The 21092-nt window shown below is 56.7% G+C and overlaps 2 protein-coding genes across 5 annotated transcripts; one reads left to right on the top strand and one right to left on the bottom strand.

Annotated features, from left to right (window-relative positions):
• The first annotated feature begins 1716 nt into the window (after positions 1–1716).
• PKN3 (protein kinase N3) lies at positions 1717–12627 on the top strand. Of its 3 annotated transcripts, none has more exons than XM_019728756.3 (22): positions 1717–1936; positions 3851–4091; positions 4259–4404; positions 4860–4971; positions 5048–5175; positions 5408–5591; positions 7049–7195; positions 7280–7389; positions 7499–7642; positions 8046–8121; positions 8208–8376; positions 8567–8669; positions 8774–8841; positions 9162–9225; positions 9373–9464; positions 9861–10037; positions 10781–10843; positions 10953–11029; positions 11460–11602; positions 11691–11798; positions 11940–12020; positions 12132–12627. In XM_019728756.3, exons 1-22 carry the CDS (start codon positions 1913–1915, stop codon positions 12342–12344), a joined length of 2670 nt encoding a protein of 889 aa, XP_019584315.2. In that variant the 5' UTR covers positions 1717–1912; the 3' UTR covers positions 12345–12627. The 3 variants fall into 3 exon arrangements, with proteins under 3 accessions (XP_019584315.2, XP_019584314.2, XP_074187234.1); XM_019728755.3 differs by lacking the exon at positions 1717–1936 and adding an exon at positions 1980–2246; XM_074331133.2 differs by lacking the exon at positions 1717–1936 and adding an exon at positions 2908–3058.
• ZDHHC12 (zDHHC palmitoyltransferase 12) lies at positions 12566–16002 on the bottom strand. 2 transcript variants are annotated; one of them, XM_019728758.3, is made up of 5 exons: positions 15842–16001; positions 14202–14338; positions 13752–13829; positions 13380–13546; positions 12566–13204 (listed from the first exon to the last, which is right to left on the bottom strand). In XM_019728758.3, the coding sequence occupies exons 1-5, from the start codon at positions 15939–15941 to the stop codon at positions 12877–12879; spliced, it is 810 nt and encodes a 269-aa protein (XP_019584317.3). In that variant the 5' UTR covers positions 15942–16001; the 3' UTR covers positions 12566–12876. The 2 variants fall into 2 exon arrangements, with proteins under 2 accessions (XP_019584317.3, XP_019584319.3); XM_019728760.3 differs by having other exon boundaries at positions 12745–13204; positions 13380–13543; positions 15842–16002.
• Between the last annotated feature and the right edge of the window lie 5090 nt (positions 16003–21092).

The raw sequence follows: 21092 nt of genomic DNA, 5'->3' as shown, positions 1-21092 counted from the left end.
CACAGTTTGGGTTTTTCTGCATTTTCAGATTTTGCTATGAACCCTTTCTGGCTATCGCAAGAATGGAATTCTGTTGCAAAAGATGAAGACGTTCAGGATTTCCTGAAGACTGAGACAAGTTCTTTAGGAAATGAATGATTAGCCTTTCCAGTTGTTTAGAGGGCAACATCTTATTTTGAAAAGTACCCCACACCCTACCAGTGACCATTCCCTTTTGAATATATGGCTGTGTTTATTGAAGACTTACAAATTCTGAAGGAAAGGGCTGCAGTTTTGCGATTAGAACGAGAGGACTTTGTAAAAAGTGGAGGGTATGTGCCAACTTAATTAGTTGGTGACACTGTACGAAGATACTCCCCAAGGGATGCAAATCTAAGTGTAGAGTGATATTTGCAATATTGAGAAGAAAATGTATAGGAAGGGAAAAAATGTTTCCTTGCTAGGAATTTAGGTTCCTTTCAGTTTATACAGTTAAACAGCCAATTAGCTGGAGAGTTGGTTTGCTCTGTTCACTATCCACTGGATGTTGAACGTAAACTTCAAATTTTCTAAGAATTATAATTCATGAAGTACCATCATCATGACGTAAGGTATGGCTATCTGGTCAGACTCACCCATCAGCCTAGAACTTGGTTTCCCTGTAGGTTTGCCCAGCCTGGGGTTCATGAGTGGATGGGTGGATTCTGCTACTGAACTTTCCCTTAGTGAGGCAATGAAACACTTCTCAGCAAACTTGGAAAATACTTTTGAGTTCTTCGACATAGTTCAGCTTTCTGGCTGTAGGAGGGGATAAATGATCCAGTAGACATCCTCCTGAAATCCGGAGCAATGCTAGTTCAATTCATGGTGTGTGTTTTTTTCTCAAGCCTATGACCTGCGGTCAGAAGTTGATCGTCTTTCGAAATTATGGTTAATTAACAGCTCAGGACAGCTTGATAACTCCCATTTTAAAAAGCCTACTATGTGCTGGGCTAGGCTATGATTAATATGTATATGAGTTAAAAGTGCCCTGACTTGCCTCTGATAATGAGATGTAGGCATGTCCCCCACTGAACCAAGTTGCCTTTGTGTTTATTGATGCCACTTAGTTGATTTCCCATTGCAGGGAAACCCACAATTGTCCGTGGCTTGCCATTTTCACTTTCCAATCTGAGGGGGCTGGTGGAACAGTGGCTCTGGCTGAGACAGAAAATCTCCAGTTGGGTCAAGGGGTGGGGGCTTAAGAGACGTTTTGGTTTGTTCATCTGATTTGTAATTTGGCATAACGGGTGAGACTTTATTTACTTTTTTCAGACGCATACGTTCTTATAGTGACTCTAGATAGGGCCAAGACTTCTTGGTAGCGACAGGTTTGGGATTAGCCCTTTTCACACCAATGACATCTGAGAAGATAAATTTAGGAGCAGAGCCAGGTCGTGGTGTGAGGTTCGGAGAAAAGGCTGTGTAGGAGCGGACCGGCCACACAGGCCGCGCCCTGCAGTCGGTAGGCGGCGCTGTCCTCACTCGGACTCACCCCTCTGAGCGCGCGGCGGGGCAACCAGAGAACCCCAGCCCGGGAAATGTCCCTTCCTGCCCTTATATCCTGGGGAGGGGGTCAGTGTCACAATGAGCCGGAACTAAGGCCTCGAAAGAGTAGGCGCTGGATCCCAAATCCCGCGGAACCTCTGATCCGAGGGGAGGCGCTGTGGCCTTGGGTTCGGGAGTGGGGTCCCGGGCGCCGATCTGGCGCGGCCGAGAGGCGGCTCCGATCCCAGGTCCCTGGAGTGCCCGCGGACCTCGGGAGGGGGCGCTGGATCGTACGGCTCCCGCGCCGCTTCCCGGGAAGTTTCAAGTTTGAAAGTCTTGGCCGAGGGGCCGGGGCTTCCGGAACCGGAGTGGTGGAGAGGAGGGGCCGAGCGACCGGAGCGACGCCATGGAGGAGGGGGCGCTGCGGCAGGTGAACAGCGCCCGGAGAGGCCGGGCCGCGGGGGGCGGGGAAGCCTCATTCACTGCCCTGGGAGCTGGGAACTCCTGCCGCGTCCCCAGCCCTGCCCCGTGTCCCTTCCCAACTCCTGCCCCGGGCCGCCCTACCCCCTCGCAGGGTATAACTGAGCACTAGGGCTAAGTCTTTCATGCCCCCGGGAAACTTCCCCAAATCACCTCCAAGTGGCTCAGAACCTTCAGCCAGGCAGTCCACGAACATGTCTGTATCCTCAGTGAAAGCCACTAGGGTGGGCCCCAAAGTTTCCCCAAATCCGTTCTTCCAGGTAGGTCTCTAAGGCCGATGGGAATCGGCGCGGGAAGCAAAGGGGGGCCATGCGGGCACATTGGGAGCGACCTAGGGGAAGAAGAATACGTGTGCTCAGGGAGAAGGGGCCGGGAGGGGCCAGTCCCTGCGCACTTGCGGGGGTGGGGCGTGGGGGTCCTTCCCAGAGCACGTGGGCGCGCAGAGTGTGCACGCGAGGCGGAGGGAACCAGTGCCTGCGCTGGAACCTTTGGGTACACAGAGGGTTCCAGCCCTAATGGCGAGGGAGGCGGGTTCCTGCCAGAGCTGGCAATAGTGCTGGTGGGTACGGGGGCCAAGGCTGTGTGCACGTCTGTCACGGGGGAGGGAGAGGTGTGTTTGCACATGGCTGGAGTTCAGCCCTGAGCAGACAGGAACCATGGACCGTGCTCAAGGGAGAGGAGACCTCAAGAAGACTCCCTGAGTGCCCCCACCTCAGCGTCTTAGGCAACCGTAAGGGCTGTGTCTGCCCCCTCCCACCCCCTTCCTCCGGAGGCCCCTCCGCCTGTTCCAGCAGTGGCTTGTACACATTTTCCGATTTCCTGTGAACCTCCGCCCAGCAGTGGCAGCTGGGTGACTCAGGACCCTGGTGGCCTGGCCCCCAGCTCCATGGGATCTTTGTTTGCTCAGGCCTTTGGCTCTGGCCCTCTCCTCTAGAGCCGTCAAAGGATTTCCTGAGCCCCGCCCCTGCCCTCTGACTGCTGGGCCAGCAGGCCACGAAGGCTTGGGGTGGTGGGTCCCAGATGCCAGGGTGTTCACCCCTTTCACTAGGCTCAGGAGATGGAGAGCAGAGAGGTAAGGTGGAGGCCTTGCAGGAGTCATGGGGGGCCTCCTGGGTAACCCGGGGCTGAGGTCAGCTTTGGCACCCGTTGGTTTGAAATGGCCTCGGGGAATGAGGTTTTCCTCTTCCTTGCTCCAACCTGGGGTAAAGTCATGAGAAAGCCTACTTCCTCCCAGGAGCTGAGCTAGGAGTGGGCCTGTGGAGACCTCCCCAGCCTCTCTCTATGCCTCTGTTTTGCCATCTGAGGCATCAAGGCCACAGCCCTGGCCTCTATTCAGGCCTCTGACCTTGGGTGAATCCCTAACCTCTTTTCTGGCCGTAGGTCTTAGCCTGCAGCCCAGCCCTCCAGCAGCCTGATGAAGCGAGGTTGGGTGGGCGGGACTAGGCCCAGGAGGTGGTGGTATCTCCTTGTTGTGACCTTGGGCAGATTACTTAATCTCTTTCTGTGTCTCAGTTTCTTCACCTGTAAAATAGTAACTGCACACCTCGTGCGGTTGTTCTCAGGATCGACAGGTTAACAGATGCAAAGCTCTTAGAACAGACCGGGCACCCAGTAGCATCATGTGAACATTGAAAATTCCCCCCCTCACCCATCTCTCTAATGTGGAGGACCAGAGCCTCTGCTGGATAAAGAGCTTTGGGGTTTCCACCTGGCTTAGGGACACGAGCTCCACGGTCAGAGATGCTTCCTACACCCCGTGTGTCAGTCCTGGGTGCTGTCCATGCCTCCCTCTCCCTCTGTCTGTGGTGAGCTGAGGCTGGTGGCAGCGGGGACTGAGTGGTATGGCTTCTCTGCCATTCCGCAGCCTGGGGTGGGCCACCGGCCCCCTGAGGACGAGAAAGAGGTGATCCGTCGGGCCATCCAGAAGGAGCTAAAAATCAAGGAGGGTATGGAGAACCTGCGGCGGGTGGCCACAGACCGCCGCCACCTGGGCCACGTGCAGCAGCTGCTACGCTCCTCCAATCGCCGTCTGGAGCAGCTGCACGGGGAGCTGCAGGAGCTGCACACCCGCATCCTGCTGCCCAGCCCAGGGCCTGGCCCCGCTGGTGAGTGAGGAGTCCGGGCAGACCCCTCAGGACAGGAGGCGACAGGCTGACCCAGCCCCGCGGCCTTGGTCCTGACCACCCTCAGAAGCTCCTCAGGTAGCCCGTGCCCAGGAGGGGAAGGGAGGAAAGGAGTGAGGCGTTCACGTGCCCCACACTTATGCACACAGAACCTGTGGCCCCGGGACCCTGGCCTCTGGCAGAGCAGCCAAGGGCCCGGCACCTGGAGGCTCTGCAGAGGCAGCTGCAGGTGGAACTGAAGGTAAAGCAGGGGGCCGAGAACATGACCCACACGTATGCCAGTGGCACCCCCAAGGTAAGGCTCCTGGCCTCTGATGGGGAGGATTTGGCTCTCAGATTATTAGGGGAGGTGCTGATCCAGCCTCTACTCTGATACAGAAATGCAACCCAGCCGTTGGCCCTATAAGGGAGACACCGTCCTAACCCTTAGTCTGATGAGGGGTGGGGGCACAGTCCCAAATCCCAGCCTTGTGGGGAAGGCATGGCTCGAACCCCTAGTCTAACAGAAGGCACAATACTGGTCTAATGGGGGGTTTCCGGTCTAGTAGGGATGGTCCAGCCCCAGTTCCAACTCCCAGTATGACATGGGGAGCTTGACCTCTGCCCTTATCTTTTCTGATGCGGGAGGCTGTGCCCCAGACCTAGTCTAACAAGGGAGGCTTGGCTTTTTATCTGGCCTTCCAAGGGAGGCTTGGCTCTAGTCCCTGGTCTGACCATAGGGCTCTGGGCTAACATGTCACCATCGCATAGGGGAGGAAGCTCCTGGCAGCGGCCCAGCAGATGCTGCGGGACAGCCAGCTGAAGGTGGCCCTGCTGCGAATGAAGATCAGCAGCCTGGAGACCAGTGGGTCCCCTGAGCCAGGTGAGGCCTCGGGAAGCCGGGATGGGCAGGGCAGAGCAGGGCATGGGCCTGAGGGCTGCTCCCTCCTTCCATCCAGGGCCTGAGCTGCTGGCAGAAGAGCTGAGGCACCGATTATGCATCGAGGCTGCTGTGGCCGAGGGTGCCAAGAACGTAGTGAAGCTGCTGGGTAGCCGGCGAACGCAAGACCGCAAGGCATTGGCCGAGGTCAGCCCATGGTCCCCTTCTATTGCCACTCCTCTCTGAGGGTCTCCTTTATCCCGTACCAACCTCTGCAGTGGCAGGAGGCACTGTGGACTGGCCGTGCAGGTATCAGTGAGGAAACACTAGGCACATCCTGTCTAGATAGACCTCATCAGAGGTGTCTTCAGGTGGCATGAACCACTGCCCTCCCCACCCCCCACCCCCGATAACCCATGAGCCCGTGTCCCGTCTGCAGGCTCAGGCCCAGCTCCAGGAGTCCTCCCAGAAACTGGACCTCCTGCGGCTGGCCTTGGAGAAGCTGCTGGAGGGACTGCCTCCTGCCCACCCTCTACGTGGCAAAGTGGCCCGGGAGCTGCGGACTGCTGTGTCTGGGAACCGCCAGCCTTCAGGGACACTTGTGAAGCCCACCGCCGTGACAGGTAGCCAGGAGTCCCTCCTACTTCAGATTTCTCCTTCCCTTCCAGAGAGGACCCTGAAACACTGAGGAAGAACTTTGGAGAAGGGTTCCAGTCCTGGCCCCACCACCCCCTAGCTGCGTGACCTTGGGCAACTGATAGCTTTTCTTTAAACCTCAGTTTAGCCATCTGTAAAATGGGGATGATAACAGCACCTACTTCATAGGGTTGCTGGGAAAATTCAGTGAGTTGTTGCATGTGAAATGCTAAGCACTCTCTCTGCTGACACAGTCAGCACTCATTCAGTGAAGCAATTATTTAAATGGGTCACCATGACAATGCTTAAAGTGCCAGTGTTTGGGAGCTCAGAGCCCTGGAGGCCTTGGTACCCAGTCCTGGGCAGCTTGGATGGACTGTTAGAAAGTTCTTAATCCTGAGCTGGATCTGACTCCTTGTAGTGGCAGCCGAATTGCAATCAACAAATGATCTGAGAGTGGCGACTTTGGAAGCCCCGAACTTCCCACCTGAGACACAGCGCCAGCAGGAGAGCCTAGTGCTTTCCTGCTCAGAGCTGGTGCAGGGGTGGACAGGCCACATCCCATTGTGAGCAGAGTGGGGAAGGGAAAGTACAGGGGCTGGATGGGCCCCCTCACCTGGCCTTAGGGCATCAGGAATGCTTCCTGGAGGAAATGGTGTCTGAGCTTGGCCTTGAAGGGCTTATGGGAGATGGCCAAATAGACAAGCAGGGGAAATGGCTTGTTAAAGGGCCTAGAATTGAGCTAGTTGGGGGTCAGGATACCGCATATACTGTCGCCTGGCTAAATAACCCAGTTTCCTGAGTTGTTCCTCCTAAGATGATTTTCTAACCTGGGTATTGCTTGTGTTACAAGGTCTCTTGGAGTGTAACCCTAGGCCTGGACTCCCTAAATGGTGCTCTTAGGCCCAGTTTACGTCCTCAAAGGCTCCTAGAGTCCTGCTTCTTCCTCTCCCCTTTGAGGAACAAAACTCTAGTGACCCTAAAAATGAATCCACTAAGTTGGCAAAACACTCCTTGTAGCCATTTACGAGGTGAGGCAGAGCTGGGACTCATTTCCACTGTACAGATCGGGAAACTGAGGCCCAGAGAGGAGGAGGGACAGGATAGGCAGCCAGGATTCCTGCTCCCCAAGTTCTCATCCCTGCTACGGTGCTCCCCAGGCCCTGAGCAGCATGTCATCAAGAACTGGGCTCCATGCGGCCTGGCTGAGGTCTCAGTCTTGCCCTTTTGCCTGAGTGTGTGCTGCACCCAACGCATGGAGGGTGCAGGAAGAGAGGGCCAGCTGGTTTGCCTGGAGGCTGGCAGATCGCTGCCAAGGCCTAACATGGGCAGGGGCTGGGTTCCGCCATTTCTAGGAGAAGGTAGTGTTCTGGGGCTCCAGGGGCCCGTTGGTGGTGGCAATGGGAAGATGGCACCTGACGATGTCCCCCCATGCTCCCCACAGGGACACTTCAGGTCCACCTCCTGGGCTGTGAGCAGCTGCTGACAACTGTGCCTGGCCGTTCCCCGGCGGCTGCGCTGGCCAGGAGCCCCTCCCAGGGCTGGCTTCGGGGCAAGGCCAGGCAGCAACGTGGTAGAAGCGAGCTGGCTAGTGAGTAGGGGGATGCAGGGAACTGAGGGACAGCAAAGGACCCTCATATCTGGCCTGCCCTGAGCCCCAGCTCTGGTCCTGCAGGCGAGGTGCTGGCTGTGCTGAAAGTGGACAATCGTGTCGTGGGCCAGACGGGCTGGGGGCCGGTAGCCAAGCAGTCCTGGGACCAGACCTTTGTCGTCCCCCTGGAGCGGGTGAGAATGGCTCATGAGAGGCCGGGAGTGGCCTTGGGTCACAGGGTGGAAGGCTGGCCAGGTAGGACTGGTGCCGTGTTCCACTCTCAATGTGGCCTCCCCAACGTAGGCCCGAGAGCTGGAGATTGGGGTGCGTTGGCGGGATTGGCGGCAGCTGTGTGGCGTGATTTTCCTGCGGCTGGAGGACTTCCTGGACAATACCTGTCACCAGCTGTCCCTCAGCCTGGTGCCACAGGGCCTGCTCTTTGCCCAGGTGCCCACTGGCCCCTGCCCTCTGACCTCATGGGCCCCTGGCTCAATGAGAGCTAAAAGGGCCTTCGAGAATGCAACCTACCTGCATGGGAATGGAAATTGAGGCCGGGAGGGAGGAGGTCTCCAAGAATGGATTCCCAGGCTGAGGGACTCTCTGAGGACTTCACAGGCGTCTAGAGGCCTGTGCCCTCGTCCCGACTCCCCTGCCTCATCTGTGACTCTCCTCTCTGGGCCTGTCTCCCGACTGGGACCAATGAGGACATTGGATCCATCTCTCTGGGCCCTTCTGGCTCTTGCATTATTGACACTGGAGGCTCAGACTGGGATCCTGGAGGCCGGGGAGGTGCCTGTGGTTGATGGGGTAGGAGGGGACAGTTTTTCAGCCCTGCCCCCTGTCCCTGCAGGTGACCTTCTGTGACCCTGTCATTGAGAGGAGGCCCCGATTGCAGAGGCAGAAACGCATTTTCTCTAAACGCAGAGGTGTGGACAGGAGAGGGCTGTGTGTATACGGAACAGAGAGCAGGGGTATCAGGGAGCCTTGGGACTGAACCCCCCTTTCGCCCCAGGTCAGGACTTCCTGAGGGCTTCCCAGATGAACCTCAGCATGGCGGCTTGGGGGCGCTTGGTCATGAATCTGCTGCCCCCCTGCAGCTCCCCAAGCACGATCAGCCCCCCGAAAGGGTGTCCCCAGACTCTGGCTACACCCCACAGGGCCACTGACCCTGCCTCACCCAGGTGAGGAACCACCTCGTCCCAGGCTCCCTGCCTCTTTTCAGCATCCGCCTCTCCAGGCGCCGTCAGTGTCTGTCTTTCTGTCCCTGTGGCTCACTTCTGACCCTCCATCTGTCTCTGCATGGCTGTGTGTCCGTCCCCCCAATTTTTCTGTCTGCCAGTGCCCTGCCATGTGTCTGCTTCCTTCCCACAGTAATTTGCCCCCCAAGAAGACTCCCTTGGAAGGAGAGATGAGGCCCCCACCCAAGCCCCCGCGCCTCTACCTGCCCCGGCAGCCAACCCCCGAGGAAATGCCGGTGAGGGGGGCATGGTAGTCCTGGAGGTGCTGGGGTGGGAATGGCAGGGTTGGAGGGAGAGACGAAGGAAGCTTGCTTTGTTCTGAGCCCCTCTGCTCCCACAGCGCACCAAACGCCCCCACATGGAGCCCAGGACTCGACTTGGGTCGTCTTTACCGGCCTCAGCCACCAGGTATCCCCATGGGTCTCTTCATGTGTGAGATATTACCCACTCACTCTAGTGTTTGTCCGTTCGTACGGCCCCTGTGGCTCCTTGGCCTAGTCACCGGCTCGCCCTCAGCATCTTATTCCCTGGAGCCCATTACTGAGCTCCAGCTGGATGCCGGACTCTAGGCAACTGCTGTCCTAGGAGCCCTCGCCCAGGCTCTCCAGCCCCTGTTCCTCCAGCCTCATATGTGGGGACAGCCCAGGACCAGGCATGGAGGGTTTGAATTGGCTCTTGGTGGAGGCCCAGCCCTTGTCCCATGGGACTTCCTGTACCCTCTCTTGCAGGAAACCCCCCCGGCTTCAGGACTTCCGCTGCTTGGCTGTGCTGGGCCGGGGCCACTTTGGGAAGGTAGTAGACTGAGGAGGGTGCAGTGGAGGGGGCTGGGCAGCCCTCAGCACATGAGCTAGGAGGACACTGACCGTGGGATAGTGGGTGGGGGAAGAAAAGACTCCTCTGTACTGCCTACCTGGGGCCCAACCTCTCTCTGGTCCCCAGGTCCTTCTGGTCCAGTTCAAGGGGACGGGGAAATACTATGCCATCAAAGCGCTGAAGAAGCAGGAGGTGCTGAGCCGGGATGAGATTGAGAGGTGTGTAGTGACACCATGGGGCACCTGGCCCCGGAAGGTACCCAAGATGGCTGGCCTGGGCTGGTGGTACCAGAAGGCAGCAGAATGTGCCTGGGGCTTTGAAGAGTTGACCCTGGGGGCCGACCAGGCCTAGGTTCTCTTTTAGTACCTGCAGTTAACGGCGTGCCCGTGGACAGGTCCCCTCTTATCTCTGCACCTCAGTGTCCTCATCTGTAAAATGGGACAGTAGTGGTGGTGCAGATCCAATGACCCATGTGAGCCCCTGATACATAGAAACCATCACTCTACCTGCCTGGCACTTTGAAGACCCAGTAAGCCCAGGGTGTTGTTTGCGTGGCAGGGCACAGCCAGTGGAGGTTTTCCTTCCCTTTAAAACCTACTCTCCCCCACCTGCAGCCTGTATTGCGAGAAGCGGATCCTGGAGGCTGTGGGCCACATGAGGCACCCCTTCCTGCTCTCCCTCCTTGCCTGCTTCCAGACCTCCAGCCATGCCTGCTTCGTGACTGAGTTTGTGCCAGGTGGTGACCTCATGATGCATATTCATGAGGACGTCTTCCCTGAGCCCCAGGCCCGGTGGGTTCCCATCCCTCTTGTCTGCCTCTTCCAGCAACCCTTCCCTGGTTCCCTATACCAGGCCCCCTTCACCCTGCTTCCTCTAGGGTGCTCACCAGCAGAAGAGCAGGGAGTCAGGGAGGCCTTGGTTCAAATCCTGGTGATCAATTTTCACAGCATTTGTATTTGTCACCTTGGGCCTCAGTTTATATAACTGAAATTGGTTAATAACCGTTTCATAGGCTTGTTGCATAGATGAGCATAACATTTATGAATTGTTGAGCACAGGGACCAGTGAACACTTAAGTGACTGGCAGCTGGAATTATTTTTTACCTACCAGAGCTCTGGAGTCTGGTCTCACATTTCATCTCTGCCACTAGCTGTGTGACCCTGGGCACATCACTTACTGGAGTCTCAGATTCTCATTTGAAAAATAGGCGTGATTAGTATCAACTGAAGGCGCTGGGAGTATGCGGGAGAATAAGGCATGAGAACACTTGGCATCATCCCTGGCACGATCTAAGAGACCCAGAAGAGTAGGCCCATAGCAGGCAGCAAACAGGACAACCCTGGGGTCTTTGTCTGGAGGAGCCCCACCCTGCACCCACCCTCAATCCGAAGCATGAGGCTCACCAGTCTCTCACCCACATCTGACTGTCTGAGACATTCGGGGGTCCCCAGGCCATGGCCATCCTGGTGCCTCCCTGCCCCCACCCCCACGCGCAGTCCTGGGCCTGAACTCCCCCGTATACCACCCCTCCAGGTTTTACCTGGCCTGTGTGGTCCTGGGGCTGCAGTTCTTACATGAAAAGAAGATCATTTACAGGTAACTTGCTCCTGAGATGCTGCTAGGGGAGGGGGCGAAGGAGCAGATGCTGCCCTCCTCATGGGCCGCTGTTCCCAGGGCCCCTTTCATCTACCCCTCTCCCCCTCAGGGACCTTAAGTTGGATAATCTTCTGTTGGATGCCCAGGGTTTCCTGAAGATCGCGGACTTTGGGCTATGTAAGGAAGGTGGGTGTCTCCTGTCCAGGATCCTGTACCCTCCAGCTTTCCTCAGCCTTCCTCAGCCAGTCCAGGCCAGCAGGGCGGTGGGCAAGTGGCATCTCCCAGGAAATCTCCCCGCCCCCACCCTCATTCCAGGGACCAGCTGGATGCATTGGCACTTCTTTCCCAGCCCTAAAGAGCCCTAGCTTGCCCTTGGCCCGAGGGAAAGCCTATGCTCGGAGCTGGGAGAGGGCACTGGATTCTGCTTTCTTTGTGACCTTGGCATGTGAGCTTGGCTGAGACTCAGCTCCCACCTCCATTTTCCCACCTCTGAGGGGCAGGGCTTGGCATGGAATTCGATACATGGAATGTTAGGGTTGGCTGTTGGTTCTTACAACCATAGAAGTTATTGTGGACGAGACACTGAACTGGCATCGGTGTGGATGTTGGTTTACAGGGATTGGATTTGGGGACCGGACAAGCACATTCTGTGGCACCCCGGAGTTCCTGGCCCCTGAGGTGCTGACCCAGGAGGCCTACACACGGGCTGTGGACTGGTGGGGGCTGGGTGTGCTGCTGTATGAGATGCTGGTGGGTGAGGTGAGTGCTGGACCAGGGTTGCCAGGGCCTCTAGGTCAGGGTGGGGTGGGGGTGGCCCATGCAGCCTGCTGAACCCCCATCTCTGCAGTGCCCGTTCCCAGGGGACACCGAGGAGGAGGTGTTTGACTGCATCGTCAATGTGGACGCCTCATATCCCCGTTTTCTGTCGGTGCAAGGGCTTGAGATCCTTCAGAAGGTAATCAGTGCAGGGTCTAGGGCTGGGCCAGACAGCTGTGTGGCGGCGTCCCCACCCACCCCTGGGGCCCTGGGGCCCAGCTTGCTTGGGGTACTTGGGGAGGTGGCAGTGCCCTCCGTGATCGCCTGTTCTCTTGCCCAGCTCCTCCAGAAGTGCCCCGAGAAGCGCCTGGGGGCAGGTGAGCAGGACGCCGAGGAGATCAAGACACAGCCTTTCTTCAGGGTTAGTGACCAAGGTGGCAGTGGTCCCTAGTGCCGCGCACAGGGGGAGGTGTTGAGGGACCAGGTGAGTTGCCATCCCTGTCATCTCAGCCAACTCTGTCCTTGTCCCCAGACCACCGATTGGCAGGCCCTGCTCGCCCGCGCTGTCCAGCCCCCCTTTGCACCCACCCTCTGTGGCTCTACAGACCTGCGCTACTTCGAGGGGGAGTTCACAGGGTTGCCGCCTGCCCTGACCCCACCTGACCCCCGCCGTCCCCTCACTGCCCGCCAACAGGCCGCCTTTCGGGACTTCGACTTCGTGTCAGAACGATTCCTGGAGCCCTGAGGGCCTCTCCTAGGGTCCCTGTCCCCTGCCCCCCAGGCTATTAGAGCCTCACTCGCCCACCTGTCTGCCCAGCTGTGTATCCTGCCTGCCCAGGCCTTGCTTGGTATTTATCAGTCCAGGGGGCTGCTGTTGTGTGCTTGGCTCAGTCACTGGGCAGGGTGCTCCCTTCCCCCTCTGCCTCCCAGACAGACCTGCACTAGAAAGGCTGGCACGCCGAGGAGTGGTTTGGTTTGTTTTTTAATACTTGACTTGCTTTATGGATTATTAAATTTATAAAACTGTGCACTGGAGGCATTCTGGTTTGGGGGGGTGGTGGAGGTCTCAGAAGCCCGAGGTGTTGGTGCCCCAGCCCCCCACAGGTCCTCCTCCTCCCCTTCTTTCTTTGGAGGCATAACTGCCAACCGAGGCCGGGGTCTATTGCTCACTCTGCTCAGGGGCTGGGGAGGGCTGGGCACAAGTGAGGAGCCGCAGGCCCTCCGGCTCAGCCCTTCCAGTTTTCAGGCATAAAATGGTGGCCCTGCCTCCTGCGACCCTAAGCAGCCCGGCTGCTGCCCTGCTCCTCTTCCTCCTCCTCCGCCCAGAGGGTCTCCCAGGACCCTGAGGGCCAGCCACAGAAGAAGTGGGCCAGGTTGCGGGTGAGGCCGCGGTCGAAAGGGTTGCCGGCGCGCTGGCGGAGGTAGGCAATGCGGTGTGAGGAGATGAACTCCCAGGTGGTGGTGTTGCTGGCCACCAGGTAGAGGTGCGAGGCCAGGAGCAGGATGGCCACCAACGAGAAGAGGGAGAGCAGCAGGAAGGTGGCGAACAGGAGCCCGCTGGACCGCAGCCATAGCCCCCAGGGCTGGAAGAACCGGAGGCCAGACCTATGGGGCAGGATAAGGAGCTGGGGGAGGGCAGGGGCGCCCCAGGGAGCCGAGGCGGACAGGCCATTTGGGAGAGGGTCTCAGGCTCCTGAAGAGGGAGCCCCGGCTCTCTACACACCTCGTAGGCCCATGTTGCCCACCATCCCCCCACACCCAGCAGAGGGGCAGGACCCACCATGCCAGGTGCAGGCCCCACAGAAGCACCACCAGCTGCAGTGCCAGGTAGGCCACGAAGAGTGGGTGGTTGCGCTCCCCCACACAGTTCTCCATCCAGGGGCAGTGGTGGTCGTAGCGGCGGACACAGCGACGGCACTCACGGCAGTGTCGGGCCCGTAGGGGCTGCTGTGGGCAAAAAGGAAGTCGGGCTCAACGCTGGCTCCTCTCTGGACCCAACAGTGAGGGAAGGGATGTGGGCGGGAGAGCAGGGCCTGAATCTGGGAGGCCTCCCCTGTCCTGGAGTGGTGAGGCCAAGGCGCTGGGGCAATAGGAGGTCAGAGAGTCTCAACCGTGCCCCTGACCCCTCCCAGGAGGTCCCTGCATCACCCACCAGCACCATGCAGTGTCTGCAGCGCCGAAGAGGGATGGCTTGAGGAACCATGGCTGTCTGCTCTTCCTTGGCTTCCTCCTGAAAATGAGGGGCTGCATAAGATGGGGTCCCCTTGGGAGGCAGATGGCTCTGGTGGGCATCTCCCTTGGGGGCCAGCTTAGCTCTCGGTGTGCACATTTTGGGACCCATCCCTTGCGTTATGAAGGTGGTAGACTATGGGCAGAGTGCCCTGAGCTGAGCAAGGCTGTGTGACCTTTGCCAGTTGCTTTCCCTCTCTGGGCCTTGGCGATTTCCTCATTGTAGGATGGGTTTCCTAGGGCTGACAAGAGGATTCACTGAGATGCCCCAGGAAAGCCCTCCACACAGAGCCTGGCATGAGACTGTTATTGGGGCCTTAGGTCCCCTGTTGGTGGGAGGAGGGGTTCAGGCCCCCAGGGTCCCCCTGGTTACCTGGGGCTGGGGCTGGATATTCACATAGCCCGGGTCCATGAGCGACACGGCCAGGTAGAGCAGCAGGGAGCCCAGCACAAGTAGCAGGAAGGTGAGGGGCAGGAGCAGTTCCCCCTGCTCTTCCCATTGCCGCAGCTCTGGAGAGGCCAGAGGAGGAGCGTGAGGCTAGGGCTGGGGTGAACAGGAGAGTCTGTGGGGGAAGGTGCATGGGGGAGGGGTCAGGTGGGGAGTGTGTCCCTGGCTGAGCAAAGGCCTGGAGATGGGGTTTCATGAGTGGTCAGTTGTATCCCCTGCGTAGGAGGAAGTTCAGGACCAGGAAAAAAAAAAAGTGGTTCATCTGCACTGTCTCTGGAGGGCAACAGGGAATCATGGAAGGTTATAGGGTCAGATCTGTTTCTGGAAACCTTCTCAGCAGAGAGAAGATGGATCAGAGGTGAAGCCTGGAGGCAGAGAGGCTTAGCCAGGAGGGAGAGGTGGGTGGCTGGACAAGGGCATGGGCAGGAAGGGTGGAGAGGAGGGGAAGACAGATGGAAGTAAGGGGGTGAAGGGGCCAGACCTGACTGGATGTAGGGGAGAGGAAGGAGGGGTCCCTGCCCCTGGCTCCATGATAGGGAGAGACTAGCCAGGCTTGACATGCCCATGAGACAGAGACACAGGAGGACAGGGCCGGCAGGCTTAGATGCTCCGATGCTGCAGAGAAGGCCATGAGGGTGGCCCAGGCCAGGAAGCGTCCAGCCCATGGAGGTGACTGAGGATTCTGGGGTAGTGGGGGGCTGAGGTGTGAGGGGCGAGAGATAGCCAGACAGCAGAGTGTGAACACCTCTGGTGCCCCTTGGTTGAAAAAGGTAACAGAGAAGGAAGAGGGTTGGGGGGCCCTTCCTGATGAGACTGAGGAGGTTTTTTTTAGGCTAATGGGTGAAGACGGTGGAGGAAACTTGAAAAGGTCTTAGGAGGAAGGTAAGAATACCCCCAGTCCAGGGGTTGCGGCTGGAGCAAGGAGGGAGGGGTGAGGGCTGCAGTGAGTGGCAGTGAGGGAGGGTGAGACTGTGCTGGAGGCAACCTGTGGCAGGTAAAGAAGGGCGGGAAGGAAGTGGCGGGGGCCGGTGGGGTGAATGGGGGCTACCAGGTCAAGAAGCTAGGAGGGGGACATGCGGGACAGGCCAGTCCCCTATGGGGTATTCTCTTGCCTGAGGGTGGGAGCCTGGACTTGGGCAGCTAGTGGGCACGGGGCCGGGCGGGATGCCAGTCCTTGATCTAATTGATCCTTGGAATCTTACAGAAGGGAGGTTGTTTTGTCTTTTCCAATCCTTGGGAAGGATCAGGTGGGTTCCAGGATCAGGGAAGATGGGGGCTCGAGTTGGTTATTAGATCTGGTGGGCGCTGCATGGGTCCTGGGTTGGACAGGGCGTCTGGCAGGGATCAGGAAGATGCTGGGATTAATTAGGGATCGACGGGGTACTAGGCGGAAAGGAAATCAGGTGGCTCTTGGAATGACAGATGGGGAAGGGGCCTCAGGAGATAGCGGAGATGGAGTGAATCCCAGGGTCTCTGGGGCTTCGGTGGGGGACCCAGTGAGACCCAAATGTCCGGGGAACCATGCAGAATCGGGTGGATCCGGGGTCGCGCGGGGTCCGGCTCACCGGTATCGTGCAGGAAGAGAACCAGCGTGATTCCCCAGGTCAGCACGGTGTGCCCAGTCCGCACCAGGACCCCAGGGGTGAGGAGCGCCCAGGGCGCCATAGCCTCCGCCCGGGGCCCCACCCGGAAGAAGCGCCCAGAAGGGCGGGCCCTCGGAGGGAGAGGGGCCGCATCCACCCGGGGATTGGCAGATCCAGGTGGTGGGCGGGGCATGATTGGGCCAGAGAGGCTGCCTATTGGATGGCAGCTGCGGCCGAGTAGGCCCTCGAGCCAACAGGTGCCTGAAGAAGCGAAGGCGGGGCCGGCGCGCGCGCAGCCAGTAACTTCCCACTCGCAGTGCCCACTAGCCAGGTAACTTTCGAAAGCCAAATAGCAAGCTCCAGTCTCCACGGTTCCACTGGGCTGCCACCCCTCTCTCCAGTCCCACAGCCCCGCGCATGCATGCCGTTCCCTAAGCACTTCAAAGACCCAGGTGTTTGTTGTGACTCCAGGTTGCAGAATTGTGCCTGGTTCAAAAATGTGGTCTGTGGCTTCGCCCGAGGTTGCTCCGTGGTGACAGATACACTTACCTCCTTGCTATTCGTATTCAGATGCTGCAAACGGGAATGAGAGCAAAGTGGAGGTCCGTGGTGCAAATTCTGGCTGCGAGGGGCCCAACTTGGCTCCGGGTCAGACATTACAGCACTGCCCCTTCCTGCCTGTGTGAGCTTGAGCAAGTTACTGAACTACTCTGACCTCTATTTTCTGTCTATATAATAGAGATGACAACAGTTCCCCCTCCTAAGGTGGCTGGGAGGATTAAATAATGGACATAGGACTGTCTAAGCCAATACCTACACCCTACCAGACTGACTTGTCCCACGGATGCTTCATCCTTCACTGCTCACATGCTTTCACTCAGGTCCCCAGGGCCTTCTTCATTCAGCCCTGCCTTTCCACCTGCACCTCACACTGATACCAACATCCACCTTCTTTCTCCATTACGTTGGCCCCCTCTCAGCTCCTCTAGTATCTTCTGACATAGCTTTTTTTTTTGTTTTTCCATGTGGTTCTGAAGGAAATGTGTCCCTCACTCCATAGGGTGGTGGGAGTCTGTATAGAGCATATAAAATGTATTACATACGTTGGATTGAGGTTTGCAAAACAAGCTGTTTACTAGTAGGAACAGGACTATGACCACATGTGTGAGACTGATAAGAGTGAAGTGAAAAACATGTTTTTGTGTGAAACTGAGCATAACAAAGTTGAGTGATAAACACTGTCATGCAGGGTCTCAGCTCCCGCTCCCCGCACAAGAACGCAGGATATGGTGAGGCCAAAAAGGAACACCCACGGAGCCATAGGTAGGGGAGTCACACCACTATATTCTCGCTGGTGGCTGGGTTGGAGACACAGGAAGCAGGAGCCACACGATCTGCAACCTGCCGTCCGCTTCTCTGCCAATAGACCCCACTTGCTAGCTGCAATCCGCGCTTGCTAGCTTAACCACGGCCGTTATATCAGTGGCTAATGGCTGACCGATAACAGCTGATGGCCAACTAGTCACAGCTGATGGCCATCTACTACCTGAGCCAGCATCTTTCCACATGAGGCTGAGAGCCTGGAAACTGCTCTCCTGGCTCTGTCCCCACAAACACCACCAAAACAACTTCTGGTTGTCACCTGAGAAGTAAACAAGTCCAAAGAAAAGAGGATAAAAGCAGAACTCCAGAGCAATGCTGTGAGTGGTCGGACTGGGTGCTCCGGCTAAGACCCTCTGCAAGGGGCAAGCCGCAATACTCTGGGACCCTCGGAAGTTCTTCCTTGCAAGATCAGCTTGCCTCAGACCCGTCATGGGCCCAGTTGCCTCTCCCAGACTAGAAACCTTCTCCATCCCGATTGACTCTGGGACTTGGTTCGTTATTAAATCTATACTATTCTGTATAACCTTCTGTGCTTACCAAAGCATTGGCCTCTGGAGGGACATTGGCTCCCAAGTAAAGCTGTGTTACTCTATCTGAAGCTGTGTGCCGGGACTTTGTTCCCCACCCGAGTCACGAGTACCACGTAGGGATGTGGGGCCCTGCTGAGGGGTTAATGTCCCCTTGGCTTTCAGTGAGAGACTGAAATGTAGTGACTGCCCTTATAGGCACTCACAAAGTCACATGTGGGCATGTGACTCTAGAAGTCCAAACATGGTGCCCTATCTCATTGTCTCCAATGATTGGTCCTAGGTAGTGGGCGTGTGGCTCAGTAGGGGCAATCAGAACCACTCCATAGAGTACTTAATAGAGGCTGAGAGAGAAAGGTGCTTTTGTTTGGATCTCAAGCATAAAGAATAGGATATAAGGGCAACTGGCATCTGTCATTACACTATGTGAAGAGAGACTGGCAGGAGAGAATGAGGCCAGCTTATAAAGAGATAGAGATAAGCAGCCTTGAAATGGGGTGCGAGAAAGTCTTAACCGTGGCTGGGCCCCTACATCCAGCTATGTCTGAAGCTGATATTAGCTCTAGGTTCCCCAGTTGCATTAAGATTTTATTGGGGAAGGGGAACAGGACTTTATTGGGGAACAGTGTGTACTTCCAGGACTTTTTTCCAAGTCAAGTCGTTGTCCTTTCAATCTTAGTTGTGGAGGGCGCAGCTCAGCTCCAGGTCCAGTTGCCGTTGCTAGTTGCAGGGGGCACAGCCCACCATCTCTTGCGGGAGTCGAACAGGCAACCTTCTGGTTGGGAGCCCGTGCTCCAACCAACTGAGCCATCTGGGAGGCAGCTCAGCTCAAGGTGCCCTGTTCAATCTTAGTTGCAGGGGGCGGAGCCCACCATCCCTTGCGGGACTCAAGAAGTTGAACCAGCAACCTTGTAGTTGAGAGGACGCACTCCAACCAACTGAGCCATCCGGGAGCTCAGCGGCCGCTCAGCTCAAGGTGCCATGTTCAATCTTAGTTGCAGGGGGTGCTGCCCACCATCCCTTGCAGGACTTGAGGAGTTGAACTGGCAACCTTGTGGTTGAGAGCCCACTGGCCCATGTGGGAATCGAACCGGCAGTCTTCGGAGTTAGGAGCACGGAGCTCCAACCACCTGAGCCACCGGGCCGGCCCCACTTTTTTTCTTTAAATAAATTTTATTGGGGAATATTGGGGGACAGTGTGTTTCTCCAAGGCACATCAACTCCAAGTTGTCCTTCAATCTAGTTGTGGAGGGTGCAGCTAGTCCGGTTGCCGTTTTCAATCTTTAGCTGCAGGGGGTGCAGCCCACCATCCCATGTGGAAATTGAACCAAACTGGCAACCTTGTTGAGAGCTCAAGCTCTGACCAGCTGAGCCATCTGGCTGCCCCACCAGCAGCTCAGCTCATTGTCTTAAATCTAGTTGTGGAGGGAGCAGCTCACTGGCCCATGTGGGAATCAAACTGGCGATCCTGTTGTTCAGAGCTCTCGCTCTAAGCAACTGAGCCATTCGGCCACCTACCTCCTTCCACTTTTGACTAACGTAGATAGATGTTTGAATTGAGTGTCTCACACTTGGAACTCAGTCTTGATCACTGCAATGGGGCATGCCAGCTAAGTGGGCAACTCTAGCACATTGCCACTTAAGCAATCCTGAAACTTCCCTGAGTCAGTTACTGTGCTGGTGTCAAAGATAAACAAAATTGGACATTAGTTAAAGTGGTAAGGACAGATTTTAATCAGTAATATACTGTTGCAGTAGGATTGAGGGTCCAGCATGAAGTGAATGTCACTTCAATTTGTACAGAGGTGATTGGGCATTTTAAACTGATAAGAACAGACACCACACTTGCTTTTAGCCAAAAGGTGAAGCGATTGGTGACTGGGCATTTTATAGAGAAGGAACGGTGGGGGCTTGAACAGACTCAGGGAAGTGAAAAATGACCCAGGGTTGATCAGTGTAAATGCTGATTAGGCCAGCTGTGTCTGCTAGCTGGCAATGCGGGTAACTGACTGTTAGGCTATCTTCCCACATAGACTGGGAGACTGAGGTGAGGCCCCATCCTTCCCGAGGATTACATTTCAAAGGAATGGCTTTCAGGTCCTTGAGAAAGACACCCCTGAATTGCAGAAGATACAGATAACATTTCAAAGGGACAGAGAAAGGAGTCACAATTATAAGGCCTTTTTAGTAAATGCTCTAAGACAGGGTGGTGTGTGCGGTGATGTCAGGTGACGACAAAGCGAACAGTCAATTCGTTTGGCACCCTTGAGCTTTCTCAGGCAGGCACTGTGAGGGGCAGGGGTCATCCTACGGATGCAAGCTTGAGCTCTTGGAAAGTATGTTAGTGTTTAAGTCTTAATGTGAGGGGAAGGAGGTGGATGAAATCACTTGCGCTAAGCGCCTGTAGTAGTTTTTATAGGTCAAGGTTGAGGCCTACTTGAGAAGAGGGCTCAGAGGAACCTGGCTAAAATTTAATCAAGGAGAGAATCTTCTTCTCTAGGCCTCTAGGCACCTTCTTCTCTAGGCACTGAGCATGCTCCCACCTGGAATGTATGGGGATGGTCCTCCTTGATCTGGTACCAGCACCCAGATTGTTCTTTGGGGGAATAACCCTTCCCCTGTGGGTGCAACCTCAGGAGTTCCTCAGGGGCACCGAGGGCACTGCTGATAGTCACACAGAGATAACAGGTGTAAACCAGGTCCACCCTGGGCAAAGCCAGAGTCTAGTCATCTCATGATTTGTCCCCAGTGACTTCTGTTCACGCCCTATTTTCTTCCCTGCTGCAGCCACACAGGGCGCTCCATGGTTCTCTCTGTAAGGCCCTTCCTCTAGCAGGGCCCTCTATCTGGGGTGCTCTTCCTGTGGGCCCCCCAGGGCTAGGTCTGGTAGCCTTGTCCTCCTGCTGCATTCAGCTCACAGGTCTCTTGCGAGAAGCCTCCCCGACTGCACTGCGCACACCATGGTATCTCTGACCTCCACATGGGCTCCTCCCACTCACTGAAGCGGTGTGGCCCAACTAACTCCCTACACACCCCCACCAGCCCACAGGAGGTGCCCTCTGGGCTCCCTTCTTCCTGCTTGTTGCACATCACGTGGTAATCTCATACCTAACATCTCTCTCTACCATCAGACCGAGCCATGCTGGGCAGGGGCTGTGTTGGTCTGTGGCCAGCTGTACCCTCTGTGCCTGGACACACGGGTGCAGAGAGAACATGAGGAAAGAGGGACTCCAGTGCCATCTGCCATCTGTCCCCAGGCTGCAGTTTAATAGTTGTCTGGGCTGGGCACACAAACCCACTACGTGCATCCTCCCCGCCATACT

The sequence above is a fragment of the Rhinolophus sinicus genome, chromosome 16, assembly GCF_057876585.1.
Source record: "Rhinolophus sinicus isolate RSI-liver-muscle chromosome 16, RSI-T2T, whole genome shotgun sequence".
NCBI lineage: Eukaryota > Metazoa > Chordata > Mammalia > Chiroptera > Rhinolophidae > Rhinolophus > Rhinolophus sinicus.
This window is presented reverse-complemented; position numbering and strand designations above follow the sequence as displayed.